The following is a 26425-nucleotide window of genomic DNA, read 5'->3' as shown; positions in this document are numbered from 1 at the left end:
TGGTCTATGACTTTTGACAACTACCAAATCCAAACTAGCGATAAAATGCCACTTCCCATTCCAGCCACTGGATTTAAAATTAGATGTTAACTCTTAGCGATCCCTTCCCCCCAGCTAACTCTGTTCTTCCCGTTACAACACGTTCTTCAGAAGGATAAGCACAATATGTCACTTTGCTATCTTAAAATCATTAGCTGAAGAAAAGTAGGAATCCGGAGGCCAGCCTGGGTCAGGCACTGTGCGGGGTTAAAGGCACCATTTCCTAAACCCAGATGCGAAGCAGCAGCAGAAGCTGAGCAAAGGGGGGGGGGGGGGGGGAGGAGAACAAGTTATATAAAGTCCGATTGTACTCACGGTTTCCTTATTGGGAAGCAGCTCCTTTCTGATTCTGAAGAAGTTCTTGCCGTACTGTCGGAGCCCCTTAACGAAGCGTTTCTGTGATAAAAAAGAAACAAGTGAGAGAGATGTAAAAACCAAAACCAAAACAGGATGTCAGCAAAGCAAAGATATCTGCAATCAGCAGAAAAGCAACCACAGAAAAGTCTGAGCTCGGGAATATTAGCCAGGATGCAGGCTTTCAGCGGCACAGCTGGGACCTGCTGGCAGGGCAGGGCAGTCCCTGGCCTGCGGGGAACCACAAGCAGCGCCGCGCGTTTCGGGAAAAGCAATCGGAGCTAAGGCGGCCTCCGGGAACCACAAGCTGCAGGAAGGTGCAAACAACCAACAGCCCGCGTTGCAATAAACCAACATAGCAGCTTTTCACCCGCGGAAGCAGATGCCTTCGCAGAAGTGTCTCGGGCTGATATGGCCCTCTTCCCATCCCCTGACGGCGGAAGCCCACAAGGAGCCTCTAGCCCCAGAGCCCGGAGCCCGGAGCCTCTGGGGTCGAGCCCCCGGCCCTCCCGGTTTGCCCGACCCGGAGCAGACTTTCACTTTGCCCGGCTCCACGAACAGCTCCCACCTCCGATCCGATGAAGACTCGCAGCTACAGGTAAGGAGGCCGCGCCCGTCCCCGGGCTCCACAAAGCGCAGGGCCAGGCGGCCGCGGGCTGCTTGGCGTGTGACCGCGGCGGGGCCGCGCGGGGCGCGGGGCGCGGGGAGCGGAGGGCGCCGGGGGAGGAGGCTGGAGCGCGGCGAGCCTGGCGGCGGGCGGCTGCAAAAGGCGGCCTGGATCGCCGCCGCGGCCCGCTCGGCTCCGCCCCGCCCGGCCCCGCAGGCGGCCAAGCCCTCCACACGGCCTTCTCCGAGTCCTCCCTGGGAGCAGGTCACTGCAAGGCCAAACTTGCTACCCACCGGGGCCAGGCCGCCTGCCCACAGTGAGGCAGCGAAACCCGCGCCGGTCTCTCCCTCTCGTCGTGGCCACTCCGGCCCGCGGCTGAGGCGTTTGCTCCCGCCAGGCCCGGGTGTCAGCCTGCACTTCGCAAGTGATCACCACGGAAGCGCCCCAGCCAATAAATCAGCTGCCCACTGGGAAGAGGGGCCTCCCACTCTGGGTGTCAGAGACCGCGGGACAAACACAGAGAAGGGCCAGACCTGGCCTGTAAGACCCATCTAAAGCCTCCTACTCTAGTCCTGCAGTCTCTGCGAGTTCCGAGTTCTCCCAGTGCTGGATATGACTCATCACTGTCAATTTTCAATATAATTGATATAGTTCAGTGGGAAAAATCTGTGAGGTACAAGAAAACAGCACACAGTCCTTGGTATGAAGAGCAGACTTTTGGTACACTTGACTTCTGCATCAGCCATGCGATCAACAGGCAGCCTGAGCTGCACACAGCATCTCTACCGAAACTAGTGCAAGAAAGAGCTCAGTCCTCAAGGAGTTCCAATCAGCCCAGAGAAGCAAATAGGTACAGATGGATCTTGGGCCTGTAAAGAAAGCATCAGAGGAACAAAGGGTGGTGGGTGGAGCTAGGAAGAGGAAGCTAGCTCTGCTTGACTTAAGGGGATATGACAAGGAAGGGTATAAGCCTGCCAGGTGGGCACCAGCTGGGCTCTGAGTTGACCAGGAAGGACTTAGGAACATTCTGGAAGCCCCAAGGAGGACAAGGTATGCAGAAAAACTGACTGTTTGCAAATGAGACTTAGAGGTGAGTGAGGAGCAGGCTCCACAGAGCCAATGGCAGACCAGAGGTTGAAGGTGAACTTTCCCTGGGGAGGCCCAAGTTGTACAGTAGGAACAGAGTAGCAGAGGCTAGTGGCACAGCACTGTAGGAGGCGAGGCCCTGGGTTCATTTTAATGATTTACTATACGCGTAGCACTGGGAGGGATGTGTATTAAACTGTGACTGGCTTTTAGCAGGTAAGATGAGTGCATGTCGTCGCATAGAGCTCCAACTTCCTGAAAGCAGCAAGGGCCATCCCATCTGTGCACCAAGGGAGTCCGAAGACAGTGGACTGTTGTGGCCTTTGGCCATCCAAAACATCTTCACACCAAGGCAGGATGGCAAGGAGCAGGCTACCAATGGGAGGGGGCAGTGTTTGTAGGTTGGAGGGAGCTTTGGAAAGGGGAGATGGTTGGTAGGAGATGGTTTGGAGGGTGGAATGCCAGACTGTGGCCTAGCAACATACAGCACGCTCACCAGAAGAGAAAAATGAAGGCTGGTTATTCCAAACTTCTGGATGTGATAGAGCAGGTCAATGAGTTCAGAGTCTGCGCTCTCACAGATTATGAGAAACATCATTCGAACCAATAGTAACTATTACATATGTGCTATATCATCCCCAACCTATTGAAGGTCCATCATGAAATAGATCAAAGCCACCTGAGTCACCCAGCCTCACACATCCTTGTGTCTTGATTATGGAGTCCAGTCTGTAGGTAGCTGTCCTGAGACTGTATGTACACTTTCCAGTTCATTTAACACCAGTTCTGAGATCAGCGGCTTGACCCCTCCTTCCAGCCCACTGAGTGCAGGCCCAGGCCCCAGCCCTGGCCCTTCCTCCCAGAACTCAGCTCACTCATACAGCCTGTGACAAGTCTTTCTTTGCCAAGGAAAAATTTCAAACCTACAGCTTTTAAGCACATTGAACCCTAGCACCAGGAAGGAGGAAACAGTAGGATCTGAAGCTCAAGTTATCTCTCCTCAGCTGCATAGCAGATTTCAGAACAGCACAGGCTCCATGAGACCCTGCCTTAAAAACCAAAACAACAATCCATGGGCTTTCCCATCAGCCCCCATTATCCTTCCTAGCCCTTTCAAGAATAACGCTTAACTCTGTGCTCATGTTCTGAGCCCTGATCTTGAGGCCTGTCCTACCTTTCCATTCAGATGCCTGATGATGTCAGTCTGCTTCCAGGGTTCATTTAAAAGACAGACTTGAATCCCTTTTGCTCCAAAATTAAAGTGCTGTGACCAGCTCACTCACTGACTTATAGGAGATGTCATGTACTCAGTGTCTAAAGCTGCAAAGGCAGGAATCTTGTCACATGCTACATTCCTTCCTGGCACTGGGCAGTTGGGTGTTCTCAGGCTTTTGAAACAAGTGAAGTCAGCTATGCTAGAGTTGGCTCATCATGGAAATAGACTAAGAAATGGAGAAGAAGCCACAGTCAAACAACATGGCGCTTGCCTAAAATTCCAGCACTTGCGAGATGGAGACAGGAGAATAAGGAATTCAAGGTCATTCTTCTGTACACCGTGAGTCTGAGGCTGCCCTGGCTCCATCAGACCCTGCATTAAAGAAACAGAGCGAAGAAACCAAAGCAAACAAAGCCACACCAAGCAGACAAGGCCCACCACAGAAAATGTCCACTCTGGACTCTGGAAGCAGAGCTGACCTCTGTTCGTGCCACCCAGTCCAATTATTTTCTTATCCTCTAAATATGTTTCCTGGGTTTGCTTTGGTCTTTCTGCTCTTCAAAATTCCCAAGACAAGCACCACCTCCTGTGTAGGACTCAGGCTCTAAGTTTCTTGAACGGTACTTACTAGTGTGCATCTATGAAGGCTGCGTCCACGAAGCAGTCCCACTGAGGACACTCACTCGGCTGTCTCACAGGCATCTCAAACTAACTACAGAAACTTCCAGAAACACGAATCTGACATCAGATGGTGAGTGCAGATCTATGACTGATGCCCATGCATGACAAACAAGTGCAAAGTACTCTTGGCCTTACTCTAAGAAAAAGAGGAAGTCAAAGCTTCATGTGGCCTATGCTGTTACTTCTCTACGGAAAGCCACAGGCCTCAAACCAACCAGACATCTGCTTCTCAGGGTAGCTTCACCTTGTGGTTTACCAGAAATGCAGAGTGGCCTCTAAAATCGAAACAAAGCCAACCCCTCAGAGCACATGGTGACTATGTAAGGACTAGCTTCTGAGGCAGGCAACTCCATCCCTCTGTGCACCCGTCTCCACACGAAGACATTGATGTTTTCAATAGTAATTTAATAGTTACCATACTGACCTGTTTACAGGAGAGGAATGCTAACCACTAAGTTCATGGTCAGGTCTGTTTCTTAAGTCTTCCAGCAACTGAACATGGACCCCACACTCCTAAGGCCTTGTCTATTACTTCTCTTATCCTGATGTTATGATTCCCAATGCCAGGCTGCCAAGGGTGACAGAGAAAGAACCTGCGTGTGTTTAAACTGTGGTGACTGGCTGGGTCATGCTCCACCACCTGCACCTGCATGTGGCTGCTGAAGCTCTTGGGAGGCTGACACTTGTTTCTTTGGTACTTTGCACTCACAAAGGGAGCAAAGCCTCATTGCTTTCTATTTATGCATCCTCACAGCCAATTGAAACCCAAATACACCTATCCTTACCCATGGCAGAGATCACTCTTTATCTTCCTACTCAGTTTATGAATGCGATACAGGCTTGTCACTTGAGTTCCTAGTAGGAAAAACTTAACTTCTGGCTTTAGAGAATATGACTGGGGCTGGAGAGGTGACTCAGCAGTTCAGAACACTTGTTGCTCTTATGGGAATCTGAGTTTGATTTCCAGCACTCACATGGTGGCTCACAGCGAGGTCTAACTGCAGGTCCAGGGGAACTGACACCCTCTTCTGACCTCCAAGGGCACCCGGCATCAGCACCAGACATCACATGGTGGACTTACACACATACAGGCAAAAAAACTCATTCATATAAAATAAATGAATTACTACAAAAAAAAATTTAAGCATGAGTGCCAACATCCAATACCATTAAAGTTGTGGGTCAGCCAGTCTCCTTCCCCTCCCCAAACTCACCCTTCCCTTGCTTCCCTCACCCAGAGAATATATGAAGTCATGAAATTAAAAACTTACTGAATGTGAAAACTCTGGCAATCAGTAAAATGCTTCTGAGTGTCCTACAGCCAGGACTTAATGTAAAACTTCCTAAAACTGACATTTTGCCAGGACAGCCATGGTTACACAGAGAAACCCTGTCTTGAAAAACTAAACAAACAAACAAAAACCCAACAACACAAAAGAACATTTTTAGGGCTGGCAATGTGGCTTAGCATGGAAAGAGGCTTGCATCTAATTCTGACAACCTGACTTCCAAACCTAGGACCGGCAAGATGTCCTCTGACCTCTAAATGAGTCTTCTGGCATACAAAAGTCTGACACACACACAAACAGTATTTAAGGAGAATATTTCTAATAAAGACACATGTCAAACTCTGGCTTCGGATTAGAATAGAATCCCCAGACATTTTTGAAAAGATCCTAAACATACTTCTGCCATTCTGTGCTATGTTATTTATGTGGAGCTGTGCTCTCAACCTTGATATTATAAAATCTAAATATTGAATAGCTCTGAAAAACCCCAAAATGCTTAACATCCAGCATTATTAAATATTCAACCAAGGTTCCTTTTATGTCAGCATGCATACCCACATTACTATGTGCATATGCTTTTGTTGCTAATAAATAGTAAAGTCTATAAATTTCTGTACATGTTTGATTTGCACATGTACTGTACATATCCGTCTACCCAGGGCTACCTACCATCCAGGTAGCAGGGGCTGAAAGGAGGGCATTTGAGAGGTCCGTGTGCAGCCTACTCTTCTGTTTCCTCACAGAGAATTCCAACATGGCTGTTTAGTCACAGCCATTTCCGAAACAGGATGATGCTCACAGGAATAGATGCAGGATAAACATTAATCTTGCTGCCAGGCTAATGTGTTCTGAGGCTCCTGTGCTGCTGCTTGGGACACCTGCCTACATGCGCTCACTCACTCGCTCGCTCGCTCTCAGTGCACACGGGCCTCCATGCCCATTGCTGTGCTCTCCTGTCTGTCTACCCCGAGACAGCTAGCTGGGCCTGGATAGGAAGCTTCACCGTCACTCCTACTGATCAGCAGAGCAGCAGTTTTACGTGTGACTTGGCACGGAGAGGGTGGTGAGGTGTGCCTAATGTCGCTACCTTCACAGCCATCGCCCTAGGCTCTACTGCCAGGACCTTCTTGGTCCCTACAGCCACCTAAGGAGGCAAAGCTTCTACCAGCTCCACTTCAGAGACAAGGAAATTATATGGTATCCATGGTACCAAATCCTTGACTCAGGGTGGGAGGGTCGAAGGTGACATATATAAACAGGGGGAGCCTAGAGACTGGGATAGGGTGCAGACATTAAAAGCAATGTATAGGTCAGAGATAAAGGTTTCTGTTTTAAAACAAAGTATCAAAAAATATCTAGGGGGCTGGAGAGATGGCTCAGAGGTTGAGAGCACTGACTGCTCTTCCAGAGGTCCTGAGTTCAATTCCCAGCAACCACATGGTGGCTCACAACCATCTGTAATGGGATCTGATGCCCTCTTCTGGTGCATCTGAAGACAACTACAATGTACTTATATATAATAAATAAATAAATCTTAAAAAAAATCTACATATGGGCAAATAAAGGCCTGTCTCAGCCACTTACAACCTTTTGTCTTTTATATAAAGTCCCTGCCCCCTGGAACGACGACATCAACAAAAGACTCTGAACACCAAACTGGACAGTTGTGAGAGTCATAGAGAAAGGTGAGTCCCGTGGATCATCCGTGTACCCCTAAATCATATGCACATAAGGCTCCCTCAGAAGTCATCTGACCCAGGTATGCAGCAGGGAAGAGAGCAGAAAAGAGGGGGCTAGGTTGGACCTCTGCATTAGACACTGGCTAAGAGCTTTCAAAATTAACTCCCTCTGGTGAATTTTAAGTAGTGCATCACAGTCAGAAACTCCACACGACTTCTCTCCTTGGGCCTCTTACATAACAGTTTAGAAACACCGTGGGTATTAGAATGAGTCCCACTGTGAAATGGCCTTCTGCTCTATCCTGTTTGCTGCACAGACTTCATGTTCTCTTCACTGGTTCTCAGGGGACTGAGGAGCAAGCAGGTCTGCAAGTAAGCAACCTACAGCCATCCCCCCGCCCACCCCAGAGACAGACACAAAGGTGTGAGTCCTTCAGCCAGGCAGTGGAAAAACTATCCACTGTTTCCTGAAAGGCAGAAAGGCAGGAGGAAAGGTGTCTTCATTCGGCTAATGAGGAGTATTGCAGTTAGGGAAAAGTACTGGCCCCTTTCCAAAGCGTGCACTGCATGCCTGGTTCCCATTCTGTGGCTACCCTGACTGAGAGCCCACTGGGTGAGAGTCTACTCCAGGTTAGCAAACAGCCCCTCTGGTTGTCAGTCAGCATCACTCCATTGCCCTCTGAGAGTCTCTGCTATACTGCTCCAAGATGCATCATTTGCTTTAGATGTAAGCATGTATACACTAATGAATGAATGAAAAGTGTCCTGGTGACATTCCATTTTGGACAAAACATAGCACCACAGTGTGCCTAGGAGGAGACCACGGCTCCTGGCTTCTGTCTGCAGTTTAAATACATTCCTCAATGGTTAGTGTTATTCCAATGCAGTTGAAAGTTTAATTAACTTTAGAAGTTCAGTATAGCAAACTATGTAAACTACTGTTCTTTTGGGCCAGCTATAATGGAGCACAATTTTAATTCCTCAGGAGGCAGAGGCAGAGGCAGAGGCAGAGGCAGAGGCAGAGGCAGAGGCAGAGGCAGAGGCAGAGGCAGAGGCAGAGGCAGAGGCAGAGGCAGAGGCAGAGGCAGAGGCAGAGGCAGAGGCAGAGGCAGAGGCAGAGGCAGAGGCAGAGGCAGAGGCAGAGGCAGAGAGATTTCCAAGTCTGAGGCCAACCTGGTCTCCATAACGAGTTCCAGGTGGCTAGCTGTCTAATAACACATTTTGGGTTTTGTGGGTTACTTTACTGTGTTTTGCCTGCATGCGCCAGAAGAGCTCAGAAGAGGGTGTCAGAGCCCCTGAAATGGGGATGGTGTGGTGTAGGACGGACATGGACAGATGGTTATGGACCACCATGTATATGGGTGCTCCAAACAGAACCCAGTCCTCTGCAAGAGCCATTTTCCAAGACCCCTCTCTCCACATGTTCCCTGAGCCAAATATGAACACACACTTTATTCAGAGAGATACTGTCCAGTTTCGTGTCCTGATATGAGGCTACATGGGCTAAAGATATGACAACCTTGGGCTATGGGCTAAGCACATGACTGAGGAGTGCTGGACCGCGTACCCTGAGCCTAAAGAACTATCTAGAGTTTCTCAGTGTCTCTCAAGTTCCCTGAGTCCCTTCAGGTGTTGCTGTAAACAGGAATAGCAGAGGTAGCAACACGAATAGCCATGATACACTTGCCCAGACAGGAGTCCCTGAGCCACTGGATAGCTAAAGAATCAGACATGGCGTGTGGGCGCTAAGTGCTTCATGTCCTCCTTCATCCTAGACGTCCTCTGCTGCGCTCCTGCTAAGGCAGGGGCCCTCCCGGCAGGGTTCCTTTTGGTGATCAACATGCTTCCTGGGCAGCAGCAGTTATCACAGGCTTAGCCAAGGTTTTTTGTGCTTAGTTCCTATGTGGATCTTAAGATTCTCCCCCTCACACCCTTTTATTCCAACAGCTGCCCCTCAGCTGTTGACTTCTTATGGAGGACACTCTCTTGGGACTGAATTAGGTAGAGACTAAAACATTTCATAAGCATACAATGCAACACACAGCCATACAGGCCCATGGCTACTCTGAGGACTCCAGGCTACCCTGTTGTGCCCACTGATCCTGCCCTCACTACTCACCAGGCAGAACCTGGCACAAGATTAATTCTAGCTGCCTGGAGACCCTCCGCAGCTTATCTGAGCCCCGCCCCCGCGCCTTCCCAGCTACTTTTCCTCTTACAAGCTAGTGGGGTCCTTAGCCCCCTTAGTCCTCCTGCTGCCAGCTGCAGGTGGGTTATAGAAGCCACGCCTGGTGCAGCTAAAGACAGATGTGAGTTCTTGGACCCTTGCTCTCGCTACCTGCTGCCATGCTTCCTCTGACGTTGTGATCTTTCTCTTCCCTAAGCTGCTTTTGGTCATGGTATTTTATCACAGCAACAGGAAAGTAACTAATGCCAGCAACAGTAACAGAAGTTCAGCCACCCTGAGCCAAGTGGTGCTGGCACATGCCTTTAATCCCAGCACTGGTTACCCAGGCCAGCCTGGTCTACAGAGGGAGCTCCAGGACAACCAGGGCTACACAGAGAAACCCTGTCTTTAAAACAAAACAAAAACCAAAAACCCAATCCAAACAAACAAACAGGGCTCAAAGCTGCTCCTGAATTTTCCCTCCATAGAAACTGAGGGAGGACATATTTTTAATGTGGTTTTCAGGGTGGCTTTGTTTGTCTGTGATTGTTAGGAGTGATTTGACTTACGTAGATCACTAAAACCTTAACCTTGGGGCTGGGGATTTAGCTCAGTGGTAGAGCACTTACCTAGGAAGCGCAAGGCCCTGGGTTCGGTCCCCAGCTCCGAAAAAAAAGAACCAAAAAAAAAAAAAAAAAACCTTAACCTTGACAGATCTGGCACTACACACATGTAGTCCCAGCACTTGGGAGGCAGAGTTCAAAGCCAGCTTTAGCTATAGGTGAGTTTGAAAGCAGCTGGTGGTACATACAGAAGACCCTATCAAGACAAACAGAGAAAGCTAACTAAAACCCTTCAATCTCAACGTCAGCCAATACTAATGTCAATAAAGAAGCAAACTGCTACTCCTTGGACAATAAGCAAGATCTGCTCTAACACCACCTAGTTCTGAGCATCACATATGGTAGGAAACTTGACATATGAGATACTGCCAAACTGTAGAGGGAAGGGGCTGCTTCAGGTGTTACAGCCCCCACATCTGATGACATGGAGCAAGTGGGCCTCAATCACTGGTTTATTGATTACATGAATAATCCGGAGTTGACTGTAGTCCTTCCAGATTGCCTGGCTTCATTCCGTCTGCCCATAGGCTTCCACTGTTGAGTGTCTAAATAAACTAACACAACCAAAGGATGCCTTATCTTCTCCAGCAAACCTACATGATTACTAGAGGATTTAAGCTACACTCTCCCTACCAGATCCCTGCTCAAGGTAAAGAATAAACAATTTTCTATTTCAAGATCTTTGTGTATTGATCTACTCCTTCCCAGGCTGTCTGCTAGCAAATGAAAATTGCTTTTTTTTTTTTTCCATTCAAGGACCACAGACCCAGGGGAAATGACCACATGTCAGATGGCTTCCCTTACCTATGACTCTCCAAGTTACAGCAACTGTGTTGGGCACACCAAAGTCCTTTACTTCAGTGTGCTGGCCCAGTCAAGTGGGGGGCAGGGAACAGCAGGCCGACAGGCGTGGAGATTCAGCTACACACACCTGCCAATTATTGGCTACACAGCTACATTCAGATTAAAAATAACCTGGCTCTAATAACAGAGCCCAAACATGATATCTCCCTGTGATATCATTCAAGCCTCTCCATATAAATGCTCCAGAAAGTGGTTCAGAAACATGCAGTTAAATGTTCAGCTTTCATTAACAAAGTTGATCTCGGCCCAGAGCAAAGGTGGATAAAGTAAAAAGAACAGTAGCTTGGCTGTTAAAAAGCAAAGGGAAAGGTCACTTCGGTGAGGAAGGCCTTGATAAAACTTGTTAAGCAGGGGTAGGGATGTGTAAGAAGCCCTGGGTCCATTCCCCAGGGGCAGCAGCACAGGCCAGTGCCAGAAGAGTAAAGGCTAAAGGATCCCAGGTTGAGGGGTATCCTTAGCTACATAGCAAATTCAAGAACAGCCTGAACCACAAGAGGCTATGCCTCAAAAATATGTCTTTATAAGTATTTACATTATGAAATTATATTTATGTAAGTATAAATGTATTTACATTGCATATAAATATATACTGTTTATTTTTTATATGTGTGTGCATGTGTGTGAGTGTGTACCAGTGACTGACAAATAACGAGATGCCCAGAGCATCGAATGCTCCCTTTATGGAGGTACATAACTGCACTGGGTTGCTCCACTCTGGGCAACAATAACCCATATTCATACAGACATGTGATTTTAAATCAAATAGACTACATCTGTAAGCCATTATGACTACTCGACTTCCTGAATCAGGAAGAAGCGCCACAGGCTTATTATAGTTCCTGATAAGGAACTTTATTTTCTCTTCATTTGATATTAGGCCGAGTTCCCCACTGAACTTAGTTCAGCTAAGATTATCACCTCCCAAAGCAAAGAAAACCAGCTGGGCATGGTGGTTCACACCGTTAGCCCCAGACCTTGAGAGGCAGAGGCACACCGATCTCTTTAAGTTCAAAGCCAGTCTGTGTGGTGTACACGGGACATTCCAGGCCATCCAGGGATACATAGGGAGACCTGACTGAAAAAAGAAAAAGAAAAAGAGAAGAAAAAGAACACACAAGACAAAACAAAAAAGATTAAGAGCCCAAAGGGAAGGAAAAAAAATCAATGTCTTTTTAGGAAATGCAGCCCAGTGGAGCTAAGAAGCACTTCCCTCAAAGCCAGACCTCGGTCATCAGTGAGATTCCTGCCAACCAGTGGTCACCGTCTCTCACCCATCACAGGCACCCTGTTTGCTCGTTCTGTCCCCAGGAATGATGGCAGTCACACTCAGGCAAGTCCCTAAAGGGAGGCTCCTAGATAGGAATCTGGTATGAGCCAATCACAAGGCTGCCCTGCTGGCTTCTGTTTAGAACAATAGTGCTCCCAGGACACCTCACTTTTGCTGAAAATATTGATACTGAGGGAGCATGAACACAGCTGTGTGTAAATTACACACACAAACAGATTAGCTCTATCTGCTTATAAGGAATACAAACACACTAATAATGCATCTGCATTCACAGTCGGAGTCTTCTGCCCCCGCCTCCCATCCGGATGCGGAATGTGGTTTCCCAGTACTTGTCTGCTGGAGAAGGCCTCCGAGGCTATGAAGGGAAACTGCCACAAGAGCTGTGGGGTTAGGGTTAGGGTTAGAGTTACATTAGTTAGAAGGCTGTGAGGGAGTCAGGAGCAGGGGTGGGGATGGGGACCCATTACTCCTGGAATCTTGGAAGTGAAGGCAAGACAATAATAGTGAGTTCAAGGCTGGGCTGGGCTACGCTGTGAAAGATCAACTCAAAACAGAAAAGTGGAAGTTATGTGGGGGATGGCAGAAAAGGCAGCAGAAGCAAAAAGTGGGAGCCGGGAGTGTTCAGACAAGCAGAGGCTCTGTCTTCTATAATAGGCACACACTCGAAAGAGACCCACCAAGACACCTGCTAACAAAACCGGAAAGCTTTGTCTCCTGAAACATGTTTTAAGAGAGTATATTATGGGAAGCAATTTTAGCTTCACAGCAAAAATCAAGTAGAGATACAAACATCTTCCACATTAAGACTTTTAAAAGGGGCTGGGGATTTAGCTCAGTGGTAGAGCGCTTACCTAGGAAGCGCAAGGCCCTGGGTTCGGTCCCCAGCTCCGAAAAAAAGAACCAAAAAAAAAAAAAAAAAAAAGACTTTAAAAAAGTTTGTTTTGAAAGATAAGAAAAAATCCATAATTTTATGCTTGTGATTAAATCACGAATGCACAGGTGGTTGTTGTTTAAATAAAGGCTGGGCTCTAGTCCAGGCTTGAGCCTAATAAGGCCCCACAGCTGCCCTCCATCGAGTCATTGACATTGCCCCGAACTTCTCATCAAGTGTGGTGTCATGAGTGTCTCATTTAGCACGGAAAGCTAGAAAGTATTAGCTTAAAATTTTTTGAGCATTTCTGGCCAGGCATGGTGGCACAGCCATTAATCCCAGCTCTCAGGAGGCAGGATCATGTAGATCTCTGTGAGTTCTAGACTAGCCTGATCTACATGAGCTACATGGTGAGACTGTATTAAAATGAACAAACAGCTAGATCCAATAACAATATACAGACACAACAAAACCTAATTTTATTCTTATGTGTGTGTGATAAAAATCCTCCAATTAACTTCTTTCTTTTATCTTTTTTCAATGTAATTCCTATAAACCAAGAGAGGGGGAGGGGGAGAAAGAGGAGATCCATTTCTAAGGCTTGGTTTACGATGCTTACAGGTCCACCAATAAATCATCTCCCAATCTGGGCTTGGAAAAGCACTGGCCACGGTTTGATTGCTCCAGCCCCAGGTTGCCAGGCAACCAGCACAAGGGGGAAGTCTGAGAAGAGCTGACAGATAGCCAAGTGGCTGAAACAACAGACTTCTCTCTGTCAGAAATGTGTTTCAGAGCACCGCATGCCCACCTCTGCTCTCTGCTAAACACGACATGACTGTAAAATCAAAATCAAAAGGCCACTGTAATAAAAACACACTTCCTGCCCAATTACCAATTGTTAAAATGCTGTGGGGAGGCCCAGATCACACAGTGTACTGCAACAGAAACGTGACACTGTAACGAGACGAAGTCGGCAGCATTTGAGAAATCTGATCTAAATGCAGCCCTGTCATTTCAAGTCAGGGACCTGGTGCGGAAAGGAAATCAGCAACGGAAAAAAGCACCAGAAAGAAAATAGTGACAGAGTATGTTAAAGAAACAAACCAAACAACTAAGTTGCAGGTGAGGGTCACAGTTACTTCATAAAAAACAAGAAACTCTTCAGCTGTTGACTGTGGCCTGGAGACAAGGACAGTGTCTTCCCTCTAGTGGACTTCTCCAGGGTAGATCAAGAAGCCACACATACTGGTGATTCCAAGTGGATTCCCAAATGCTTTACTGTGAACTGAACTACCCGAGATCTTAGTATTCTTAGGATAACGTTGATATGACCAGTCTGAGATTTAAGAGTTTCTGGAAACGTGTGAAGCACCCAGCCAGGACCCTGTGCCAAAGGTATAACCAGCATCAACTCTGGGCGGTGTTCTGCCATGAAACCGTGGTACTGAACCTGACATTTTGAATGTTCTAGAAGCTATCTGTGGTATCTGGAAGAGAGGCAATTCTTAGTGTGTTTTATGGCACAGACCCTTTGACATTCCGGCCAACCGAAGTCTCCTAAACACAGTTTGTGGTTGCCTAAACACACGGAGCTTCAAAGGGAGCCAGAGCTAATGCAATTCCACCACTAAAACATTGCTAAGGTTTATTTTTACGTATATAAGTCTTGCCTGCATGTATGTATGTGTACTGCATTAGTTCCTTAGAAGGCCAGAAGACGGTGTTATACACCCCAGAACTTGACTTAAAGGTTACTGTCAGCAGCAATGTGGGTACTGGGAACCGAAGTCAGGTTCTCTTGAGAGCAGCCAATTCTTACCAGCAAGCCATCTCTCCTAACATTTTAAAAGGTGTGCTGGAGTGGTGTGTGTGCTACATGAACAGTGAAGAGCAGACCTACCAGAGGGTCTGCTATAGGGAGGAGGTGTTGTGCACTTTTCCCACAATGTGAGCTCAGAGCACAAGGGCAGGAAATATTTCATTATCTGATGACCAAAGCAATGTCAGCCAGTTCATGCTTGGGACACCCAGAATGACCCTCTCTCTAAACTACAAACCCACATCCTACCAGGTCTCCAGGACTCTTCTGGTGACAAAATTGACCATTCAAATAGTTCTAAGGGAATCTATTCCCAAACCCTCAACTTTCCTAGGATTCATCTGTCAGAGAGGGCCAGTTTCTCCCCCTAACCCCATCTGTCTGTCTGTCCTTATTGATGAGACAGGGTTTCTCTGTGTAGCCTTGGCTTTTCTGGAACTCAGTTTGGCTTGCCTCTGCTCCCGAGAGCTAGGATTAAAGGTGTGCCTCACCACTGCTGGCTTTCTTTTCTTTCCTCCCCTCTTCACTGGTGAGGCAGAGGCAGCCCCTCTCCTAGGAGAAAGCCCTAGAGTTCTCAGGGTACTGCATGGAGCACAACTCAAGGGCCCAGGGCTTAAGTCAGATACATTCTATTTCTTTGTTTTCACCCAAATTAGAAGTCTTGGTGAAATACCATCCGTTAGGCAACTGAAAACAGAACCCAAGCACAGACTACACTTGGGCATTATTATGGAGGAACTCAAGTGAGTGAGTGACGCTAGCAGACCCTAATGCCATCTGCTTGTTCACATAAGCATGGCTTCCAGGCACTGACACCTACAAATAACTGACAACAGGAATAAGCAGAACATGATCTCATTCTAAGAACTAATTTAAAAGTCCCATCGTATTAGCCAGGCAGTGATGGCACACACTGTGTACATGTAGGCTGCATGAGTTTTAGTTCGCATGCATGTCTGTGCACCACGTGCCTGGTACCTCTGGAGGCCAGAAGACAGCATGGGAACTCCTAGGCCTGGAGTTACAGGTGCTGTGAGCCAACACGTGGGTGCTGGGAACCAAACCTGGGTCCTCTGCAAGACGTTAAGTGCTCTTAACCACTGAGGATTTCTTCAGACCCCCATTTTATTTTAAATGTCAACATCTGTATATTAGAAATTACATCCTCATGATGAAAAATAAACACAAAGCAAACAAACCACAATGACAAACTGTTGGTATTCTGTCTAAGCTCCACCCCCACAGCTACCTGGCACCAGCCAGGTATGCTCCGCCCCAGTTGCCTAGCAACAGCCAGCTGTGCCTGACTATAAAGGGGGCTGCTTGCCCCTCCTCTCCCTCTCTTGCTTGTTGTTCTTCCCTGCTCTTCCCCCTTCCCTGTTCCTTCTCTTACATCCCCCACTTCCCTTCACCTGCTCATGGCTGGCCTTTCCTCTGCTCTCCACCTCTTCTCTCAATACCACGTGGAACTTGGTGTTCAACATGGTAATGGAGCCATGTTAGCTCAGTGTGCTTTGACCAGGCTCGGGCCGAGATCTAAACACCAACACAAGCTATGCCAAGACAGCTAGTGATACGGCTCAGAGCATGGAGTGCTGTCAGGCACACAGGAAGTACTGAGTACACTGGAGGGTGAAACAGAAGGAAGAGAGGTTCAATGCTCCCTCCTGGGCTGCATGAGAGGCTAACCTGGCATGTCAGTTTGAACAGTTGCAGGCGTTATTCTTTTGCAGCTTTTGTGCTGTTTTCTTTTGAGATAATCTCTCACTATGTAGCCCAGGCTGGCCTAAGTCTCAGAGTCTAAATGCTGAGATCACAGTAGTGAGTGCTACTATGCCTGGAGCCCAGGGCCAGAGGGGAAATTTCTTTTTAAGTTTTGTTTTCCTTTGTACCAATTGAAGGGAGACATAGACATTCTCTGGAGTACCAAGCAAGCACTACCCGTATCAACCAGACTCCTCAGACGCTGGATCAACTTTACAGAACAGTGAGGCTGCCCCAGCATTCCATCTTCCTCTGTGCTGGCCTCGGGGAGCTTCCCGCATTCTGACTCTGCCCTTACCGTATCACCCCTTCTGTTAAGGTTGTTGTGTCTGCCAGAAACCTTGTCCTGACAGTCATTTAACTACTGTCTCTCCACTGGCATTTCCTTCCTAGATGCCTGGAAGGGGCCTACCTGTTGGATCAGTAGTACCCTTCCTTGGAAAGAGGGCCGACGCTCACCTAAAGCAGTCTAAGGCATTAAGTCCACCAGACATCAGGGCTATTTCACTTTTGCTTTTTGTTCTTGTGGTAAAAATACTGTAGGCAATCGCACACCTACAGAGGCTGTTTCCACGAGACAGAGGACTGTAGGATACAACAGGAGGGTGGAGAAAGGATGGGTGAAAAGGAGACAACCGAGTGAGGAGATGAGTTTCTTATTCTGAAGGAATCACAGAGCACAGAAGAACAGAACACTAGTCTTCTCCCAAGGCACTCAGAGGGCAGGCAGGTGGACACGGTGGCCTATGCAATAAGATTTAATCTGCTAGGAGCAGAAAAAAAAATTTCCCTTTCCAGGCTTAAGAAAGGATGAAAGAAATGCTCCTTTCAAAAAGGAAATTAATCATCCACACATTAAGCTCCTCTGCATCTCTGTCTGTCTGTCTTAGGCCTTTCAGACTTTTTGATAAAACATACTATACTGAGGAAGCTTCAAGAAAACGAAACTATGGTGACAAGGGAATCCTACCAACTAGAATCCCATTTTAAGTTCATCCACTTTGCTCAGTCCTCTCTGTGGTCGATGGGAAACCAGCTTCTAAGCTTACCAGCAAGGGTCTTTCCCAATCTAGAAGTCATAGGGAAAGCCTGACCAGTCACCTCTATCGTCACTGTTAAGACAAAGCCCTCACACGGGGCAGAGACCTAACCTTTGCTAGGTGAGTAAGCAGACAACAGGACTGCCCAGAGTGTAGGTGTCAGCTGCGCACCCACTTCTCCCCAGTCATGCCTCCCTCCCCACAGCTTCTGTACGCCTGCAACCCACTGTTCAGTGTCTGCCCAGCTCAGGAGGGCCCGAGGAGTCCGGTTACCTTGTCAGCTGTGCGCTCTCATAAACAGCAGCACTGCTATGTCCCTGTCAAGGACCAAGGTGGTGAGCAACTGCACACATTCCCCTCCTACCTTTGCTTTTCCAGCGTAGCTCAGACCACTCTTACTCCCAGCCACAGGCACCACTGTAACAACTCTAAATGGCTACTTGTACCACCACAACTTTGGCCAGTACTGTCTTCTACAAATGTCCCAGTGTCCCTGTTCCCTGACCTCCTCTTCCTCACGTTAAATCCACACAGCATCCCCTGGTGCCTCCAGTCCTAGGGTAGCAATTCCACTTTGCCATCTAGGTGGCCCATCCACTGGCCCTGCTCAGGCACCTTTAGTAGTGGTTCTCACCCGTGTCTGCCAGCATCACAGTTAGGGACATTCTGAACACCTTACCCACTGACCTTCTAAGGCTCTGTCTGTGTGCTATTTCTGGTGTTCTTTATTTCTAACCAAAGCAGCCTATGGGAACTACACCAAACACAAAAACTAAGGTCTTTTCTGTTTACCCTTGCACAGCCTAATGTTAATCTCACAAAATCCCTACCCATCTAGCACCTCTGTCCTGATTTCCAAGTTTCCTCGTGTGGAATTCTGGATAGCTAGAATCTTGTGACAGTGTAACAGGGACCACTGCAGGAGGGGAACAGCACAACATGAGAATGACATGCAGTGCCTAACCGCCAGCCAGACTTTTCCAGGTAATCTCACGCTGCAGGTGAGATCAGTCTGAAAGTGGGAGGGAGACAACTGCACTCAGGAGTTGTGATGATTTAGTGTCCAGCTCAATCTACACGTGCACATCTCCTGGTATTTGCTTCATCTTTTCTATTAATGCTAACACAGAAAAGGCAAGAAAAGCAAGAATTTTTCTCTTCTTAGTCTTGGTCAAAACTGTAAATAAACCCACACTCAGCCTTTCACGACTTTCCATGTCTTAGTCTGCCATAGAAGCTGCAGAAAGGAGGAGGTCCAAGCTCAGGAACATCCATGCGGATTCTTTCCCTGATCTTCCTACCGAGTTCAAGCCAAGGACAGCGCCAGTCCTAGCATTCCCCACCTTAAAAAGAAGCACTGGGGAATGGGGAGGAGGGGGTGCTGGAGAGATGATGGTGCAGCAGTTAAGAACACTGCCCGTGGGCTGGAGAGATGGCTCAGCGGTTAAGAGCACTGACTGCTCTTCCAGAGGTCATGAGTTCAATTCCCAGCAACCACATGGTGGCTCACAACCATCTGTAAAGAGATCCGATGCCCTCTTCTGGTGTATCTGAAGACAGCTACAGTGTACTTATATGTAATAAATGAATAAATCTTAAAAAAAAAAAAAAACAACACTGCCCGCCCTTCTAGAGGTGCTGGGTTCAATTCCCAGCAGCCACATGATAGCTCGTGACCATCTAGGAAGGGATCTTCTGGCATACAGGAATACAAGCAGACGGAGCACTCCTGCATTAAAAAAGCATCAGCGCCATCACGAGTAAGGCAGGGTGGATTCATGCCTGTAACCCAGCACCGGGAGGTGGAGATGAGAAGCTCAACATCATGCTTGCTTACAGAAGCCATTAGTCATTTCCTAACATACTCTCTAACACATAATATTTAACAAGCTGATCCCCTACCTCCTGATATCTGTGTCTACTACAACGGCCACTTTCTGTCTCTCTTGAGCCATCTCTTCTTAAACTGTACCGCTATTCTGACGGCTTCCTCACATCCCTCTTCTGGAGTTTAATCACCTCAAGCCCAGCTTCTCCAACTGAGCGCCTCCCCTCCCCGCCCCTGCAGCCAACAAGCGCTCTTTTGTTCAACAAGTGTCATTCATTCCTAATTGCTACATCAATTTACATCTTTCACAGTTCCTTCAAATGCACCACAGGTCAGCACTAACCTCCTCCACACACACTGTCTGTGGCCTTATGGTGCTCTGGAACACAGGGGAAAACAAATGCTCCTAGTCATGTGCTCTGTGGCCTGGGAAGGACGTGCAGACTGTGACTACCTCTGTCTGTAAGTGCCATGCAAGTGTTCAGAACACCACGTGGGACTAATGGTCTCATGATTATTCCATGAAGCTTCTTCTGTATTTCCTTTTGCTTCCTCCACCTCAGTTCCTCTCTGCTGGAGCTGTACTAAATCTGTCCTTAGAATCACCAGAGAAAGGACCAAGTAAAGAGGTCATTTGGTAATTCTGGATTGCAAACCATGTTGAGCCAAAGGTGTGAACTGGGGGTTGGGGATTTAGCTCAGTGGTAGAGCGCTTGCCTAGGAAGCGCAAGGCCCTGGGTTCAGTCCCCAGCTCCAGAGGGAAAAAAAAAAAAAAAAAAAAGAACCAAAGGTGTGAACTGACTTTTTCCATACCTTTCCCAATCACCGTGGTTCTTACCCAGTCGAGAGGTAGCCAGGATCCCAGCATTAGTCAGGTCCACACTGAATGCAAACTTGCATTTCCAGCAGTGAGCATACTGTGTGGACTCAGAACCCTCTCCGACTCCCCCTGTTGCTAACCAGGCTGATCCTCAGAGCAGACTCAACTCTGCCAGCGACACAGAGCTCAAGACGGAGAGGCAGAACTGCACTCATAAGCTGCGCTCAACCTGGGCAGCCTTCTACCAACCTGGCCCACTCCTCAGCTGGGTGTCCATGCTGCTCGGTGACATCCCATCTGTTCTACAAAGCTCCCCTCCAACTTCACCTCCTCTACAGCTCTCCCCACACCTGCTGGCTATCCAGCTTCTCATCCCTTGGGACACAGGACAGTGTCAGGAACAGCAGGGCACAGAAAAGTTTAGACTATGTTGCTGTCATTCATTTACATTCATAGCTAAGTTTGTCAAAGACACCATAGGAGGACAGAGTTCCCCGCCACACGGCTAAGCAACTGCGAGGTTAGTAGTGGCGCTGGCCGAAGCCTTACACAGAGTATTTGTTCAAAGTGGTGCTGTGACTCCCCCACCCCCCGGCGTGCTTTTTTGAAACAGGGTTTCTCTGTGGAGCCTTGGCTGTCTTAGAAGTTACTGTGGACCAGGCTGCCCTCAAACTCAGAGAGTGCTAGGATTATAGACATGTACCACCATTCTCAGTTTGTTCCAATGTTTTTTAAAACCTAAAACCTGAAAAAAAGGACGGGGTCTCTCTATTATACAGCCCTGGCTGATCTGGAACTCTGGTCTGGAACTCACTATATAGATCAGGCTGGCCTCAAACTCAGATCTGCCTGCCTCTGCCTCCCAAGTATCCTTTTTTAAAAACTTAAGTGAGTTAATTAAAAAAAAAAAAAAATCAAGAGCAGAAACAGCAGTGCTGGGAACAGAAGCTGCTATCCAGTGACAGTGATGGTGAGCGTGGTGAGGACGCCTCGAGAGCCTGGCAAGGTTGAGAGCAGTGCCGGTGAAGACATGGCAGGCGGCACACAGCTTGGTGTAAGGTGACGAACAGCAAATCCTGACGTTAGCTAACCAGCCCCAAGCACTCTGCGTGTGCAGGAGGCACAGAGAGGCCTTCTTGAGTTGTGGGAGCAAGCGGATTACTACCTCATAGTGGGGGTGGGGTGCAGCCTGCTTGACAGGGGTTTGAAGTGGGGAGAAGGTTATGCTGCTGAAATCACAGTCCTACGAGGCTGACACTTACCAAGGAGGCTACTCCAGGGTCAGAAAATGAAGTCACCTCAAAACTGAAAAGAAGTTAGGCCATCTCACAGGGTGATCTAAAAACAACCTTAAGATCTGTGCTGCTGAAGGACTGGGGATTGAGGAGGAGGATTCTAAAAGTTCAAGTCCACCCCAGTCTTTTGGGGACACATGAGCAGCTTTGCCTGATACCTAGAGTCCAGGTCATCTCCTGCAGCAGGGGACAGTGAGCACGGCCACTGGTGCCTTCTCTATATGAAGTCCATTCCTTTTGGACTACAGATGAGCTACAGGTCTAGGTCATCCGGCCCCCCACGCCTATGCTTATGATGACCTTGCTAAACTCATTTTCTGTCTCAGTGGTTAAGAGCGCTGGCTGCTCATTCAGAGGATGCGAATTCAATTCCCAGCATCTGCATGGCAGCTCACATCTCTCTGTAACTTCAGGATCTGACACCCTCACACAGATATACATGCAAACAAAACACCAATCCACACAACATTTTTTTTTAAATGTATTAAAAGAAAGGAAGGAAGGCTGGAGAGATGGCTTGGCAGTTAAGAACACTGGCTGCTCTTCCAGAGGTCCTGAGTTCAATTCCCAGCAACCACATGGTGGCTCACAACCATCTGTAATGAGATCTAGTGCCCTCTTTTGGCCTGCTGTATACATAATAAGTAAATAAATTAAATTAAAAGAAATAGCAGTTGCAAGAATGCAGATGAGGGGGTTGGGGACTTAGCTCAGTGGTAGAGCACTTGCCTAGCAAGTCCCCAGCCTTGGGGGGGGGGAGGGGGATGCAGAAGAGCTTCTTATTAAAAAAACAAAGAAACAAACAAAACACAACCAGGGAAGGAAGGAGACTAGATAACGAGGCCTGCTTAAAAGTTGAGGCCCTGGATGGTATATGTAGGCTGACTGTTTGGATAGAGAAGACTAGCAATGCCTGACACGAGCACAGATTTTAATGTTAAAGTCTGCTTCTCAGGCTCCACCGTGCTGCACCATTCCTTCCCATTCCACACAGCTCAAAGACAGATGCCTAACACATCTCTGAAGCCTATCCCTGCAGATGGGGAAGATTAGAAAAACTACAGCACTGTGAATATGCACGTTAGTTTCATTTTTAAATGTATTTCCCTTTCTATGTTTTGTTTGCGTGAGTTTTTTGTGTACCATGTGTATAGGTGCCCGTGGAGGGCCGAGGGGGTTAGGTCCTTTAGAACTGGAGTTATAGGCAGGTGTGAGCTGCCCGATATGGATGCTGGGAATTGAACCTTCTGTAAGCCCAGTAAGTGTTCTCAACTACTGAGCCATCTCTCTAGCCTCAAGTTTAATAGAATATCTTTATTAATTTAGGAGACAACCTCTGGTCCATTTTCCTTACTAGGGGAGGAAAAGGATGGAATGACATCACATCCAGATCTCCTCCTGTCAATCACATCTGCCCGCGAGTGCAAAGCTCCCGCCTCTCTTTTCTATCATTTCTTAGAGTAAAAGAAAAACCAACCCCACAGGAAAAGGAATCTTATCTCCTTGGGTTCCTCAAACTCACAGATCAGCCTGCTCCCCAAACGCTGGGATTAAAGGTATGCCCCACACTACACCTGGCTCAGTCTACTTGTTATTAAAAACAATAATTCTTTTTAAAATTATTAATGGGGTGGGGAATTCAGGCTGCAGCACATTGTGGAGTAGGTTCTCTCCATCCACCTTTTTGTGGGTTTACTAGACACTTGTCTAGTTCTCACTGTCAAGAATAACCACACAGAGCATCCACGGCAAGGTAAGCCATCACTGACAGTGGTAGAAGAAGGGAGGCACAGGAGGTTGGAGTGTGTCACAGTAGGCAGCTTCTGGAGTCGCTCTGCTGTGGAAAGAGTGCTGGGTTGTACAGCACAGCTTGTCAGTCAGAGAGGCGGTTGGCCACTGCTGCCAACTCCTTCCTACTCATCGCTGATCCCTTACTAAGTCTGCATGACACTGGCAAAGGGTAAGACCTCTCTCCCTCACCCTTGCCCCCCGCTTAGGAACTGTGATCTAGTAAGTAAAATCAGACAACTGAGGTGGGGAGGTGGTTTTTCAAACAAAGATACGAAGGGAAAAGGACCGGCAATTATGTGGTAGATTCTGTGAACTCAGTAGATGACAGCAGCAGAGGAGACGTGCCTGATAGGTCACGCAATGGAGGTGACCTAAGCTCTACAGGAGCCTCTCGTCTATCTGACCCTGACTATCTACTAACCCTGCTCCATGTGATGGGCTAGGTTCTGGGGACACGGAGCATTAAACTACAGTACCTAGACCCCATGGTTGAGCATGGCGACACCTGAGGGGACATGCGACTATGGCCCACTGGGCAGACTTGACACACCATCAGTGCCTAGGACTGAAGTGTTGGGAGAAAAGAACTGCTAGGGAGTTAAACTTGGCCAGTACTCAACTACCACATATAGCACTAGATTCTGGGTCGGCGGACATGGCAGATGTAGTGCAAACTTTTAGTTCCAGAACTGACGTGAAAACTTAGAGAGTTCTTTGGAAAGTTGGTTAGATAGTGTTTTGCTGGCACAAACAAGTGAAGGAACATGTTGATGAAGCAGACACAGGTGAAAGGATGTTTCGCTAAAGCAAACACATGAAAGGACATGTGATGAAGAATTCTTTGCTAATGACATACATGTATTGGTCCTGCTTACATTCCTTAGTTGAGCTGCATTTGTTGGGACTCCGTAGAGGGAAACACCAAAAACCTTCTGGTGGTGAGCTGCAGTTTCTTGCTGCTTCTGCAGACTTAGGCTGACTGGATGCATGTGCTGAGGTAAGGCGTGTGGAAGATACATTATGTCTGGAGGGTATACATAGGACTCAGGGACGGGGTTGGATGCGGAGCTTGGCTTGCGGACACAGCTGGCTGTGCAATGCTCTTGGGTCTTGAGTCTTCACAGATTTTTGCTTCGCTGAGAGAGGCTTAGCTGAGAACTTTTCCTGGCATTCCTGCTGGCCCTGGTCCCTCCTGCTGACTTGTGCCAAGGCTGAGGCCTGGCTGTCTCTGCTAGGTAGTGCCCCTGCTGCCGATTCCTGTTTGCTATCCCGACTCTCCTGGACTGGACTGCTGGTGTATTATCTGTGAAGTGTGTGCGAGTGGATTGAGCCGCTGCTGACCTGTGAACTGAACTGCTGATTTCCAGATAACACAGACAGGAGCTGCTCCAAAGAACCTTTCCAAACAGGTTCACCAACCCCCAACCCCATCCTTCCTTTCCCACTACCTCTGGTGGGTGGTAGGATAAAAGAAAGGTTAAAGCATTTAAGAACCATCAATTAACCATCAGTAAAATAGACGTTTGAAAAAATTAAAATTACAAAGAACTCTAGAGGCAGAGGCAGAAGCAGGGAGAAATCTTTGAGTTTGAGACTAGCCTGGTCCACATAGTGAGTTCTAGGCCAGCCATGGCTACATAGTGAAACACCATGGAAAACAAACAACTACAACAAAAGTCAGTAGACACAGAAACTAGCCAAATAACAGTATCACAGAGATGCTAGCATCGGACCCAACGGAGAAAGATTTCTCTCCAGTAGGTGATAAAATTCAGGGTATTGGTTTGAGAATCCTAAATTGCTTCAAGCTTACTTCCCTGGTTAACCTCCTAGTAGTAGCTATTCTGAGGCAGGGGCAGCTCTGCCATTTCCTTTTCAGGTATTTTCTTATGCCTGAATACTCAGGAAAACAGCTCCTTGCACAGACAATAAACATTGTCCACTCTGGTTATAAGACCAAAATGCTTCAGGCTCTGCCGCAGGAGAGAGAAGAGGCTGACTCAGAATCCTCCACTACAGAATCCACAGACACAGCAGGGAGGGCGAGGCAGGAGGGCGAGGCAGGAGGACTCAGAACCGCTCACAGGCACGCCCATTACCTCAGTTACTGGAATGGAGTTTAGAGGAGCAGGCATGAGCTTCGAGAAGCCCACAGCCTCCTTACTTCAGTCTCCGCTCTGGAGCAGTGTAAGGTAAGCTTTCCCTTCTAAGCCAAGGCCCCACACTCAGATCTCCTCATCTAGTGTGCAGACACCCAGATGACTAGACCATTACAGCACAGTGAACGCGGCTTAAAGCGCACGGGCAAAGCCTAGACTAAGCAGCCTCCTTTGTACTCCAGTACAGCACCCTACAGTCGACAGGAGCTCTCACATTGGAGAGGATCCCTGCATTCTATCTCTTTGGTCCAGAATGTTCTTCTCCTATATATTTGCAAAGTTGGCTCTCAAATGTTTTACAGGTCGTCCGTCACTCAAGAGTGAAATTTCAGGGCTACCTTAATAGTTCAGTATGCTGCCCTGCACTGCATATTGCTTTCCTATGCTTTCGTTCCCCTGAGTTATCACTTGCCAGTGGGTATCAGTTCTTGTTCAGTGCCATGGCAACCCCACGAGGGCAGGCACATTTGTCTATTTTGCTCTGCTCTAGCTTCAGCATAGCAACCAAGGTTGCCTGTCTGGATCTCAATCAGTAACCAAATCAAAACCAGATAAGCCCTTCTACCCCTGGCAATCATAGGGCTACCCTGACGACTACCTCTACAGGAGAGGGTTTCGATATCAGACAGAGGGATACAGGGGACAGCAGGCTCTGAAGGAGCTCCATCCTCAGGGCACAGTTCCTGTTTTTTACCTCCTTTCTTTCCTTTCTCCCAACACTGAATCCCAGTTTGCAGTCTAGTATGTCTCACCCTCGAAAGAGTAAGGCACTGATGTTGGTAGACACAGAATGTTCCAAGCACACACATTAAAACTAACTCTGTTCCGTTGCTAAGAAACTGAAGAAGAAAAGGGTTTCCATCCTCTTCATTTATGAAATATCCGCTTTGTCTCTGGGAGAACGGCATGCACTTTCTCCAGCCCCCTTGTGTCCTGTTCTCCTTTAACAGAACAGAGAAAGACGACTGAGCGCTGAGCAGTGCGTGCCAGCTCCACTTCTCTACATGTCCTTGAAACCGAGATGGAAAACCTGGTTTCAACAGCCTTCTGCCCTAGTGTTCATGAATCTTTCAAGCCGAAGACATCTCCATTGTCCCTCTCAAGCAAAAATGAAAAATGCTCAATAAAAAGTGATCTTTGACTAA

General features: G+C 47.8%; 1 protein-coding gene and 1 long non-coding RNA gene across 26 annotated transcripts in view; one reads left to right on the top strand and one right to left on the bottom strand.

Moving 5' to 3' along the window:
- The window catches only part of Rere (arginine-glutamic acid dipeptide repeats), a 329621-nt gene that overhangs the window by 48675 nt on the left and 254521 nt on the right, over positions 1–26425 (bottom strand). For 11 of the 18 annotated variants that reach the window (XM_087660099.1, XM_087660101.1, XM_087660102.1 and 8 more), the window contains 1 exon segment: positions 355–435. In XM_087660099.1, the coding sequence (XP_087516225.1) occupies positions 355–435 (81 nt within the window). 18 annotated transcript variants of the gene reach the window in all.
- Positions 364–26425, top strand: LOC148006174 (uncharacterized). 8 transcript variants are annotated; one of them, XR_015621361.1, is made up of 9 exons: positions 1953–2050; positions 6880–6957; positions 10269–10390; positions 11782–11935; positions 22657–22886; positions 24006–24118; positions 24357–24530; positions 25141–25313; positions 26231–26425. It is a non-coding gene; the product is annotated as an uncharacterized LOC148006174 (long non-coding RNA). The 8 variants fall into 8 exon arrangements; XR_015621362.1 differs by lacking the exon at positions 10269–10390 and having other exon boundaries at positions 24332–24530; XR_015621360.1 differs by lacking the exons at positions 1953–2050; positions 10269–10390; positions 11782–11935 and adding an exon at positions 364–991 and having other exon boundaries at positions 22688–22886.

Source organism: Rattus norvegicus, chromosome 5 (assembly GCF_021556685.1).
Source record: "Rattus norvegicus strain SHRSP/BbbUtx chromosome 5, alternate assembly SHRSP_T2T, whole genome shotgun sequence".
Classification (NCBI taxonomy): Eukaryota; Metazoa; Chordata; class Mammalia; order Rodentia; family Muridae; genus Rattus; species Rattus norvegicus.
This window is presented reverse-complemented; position numbering and strand designations above follow the sequence as displayed.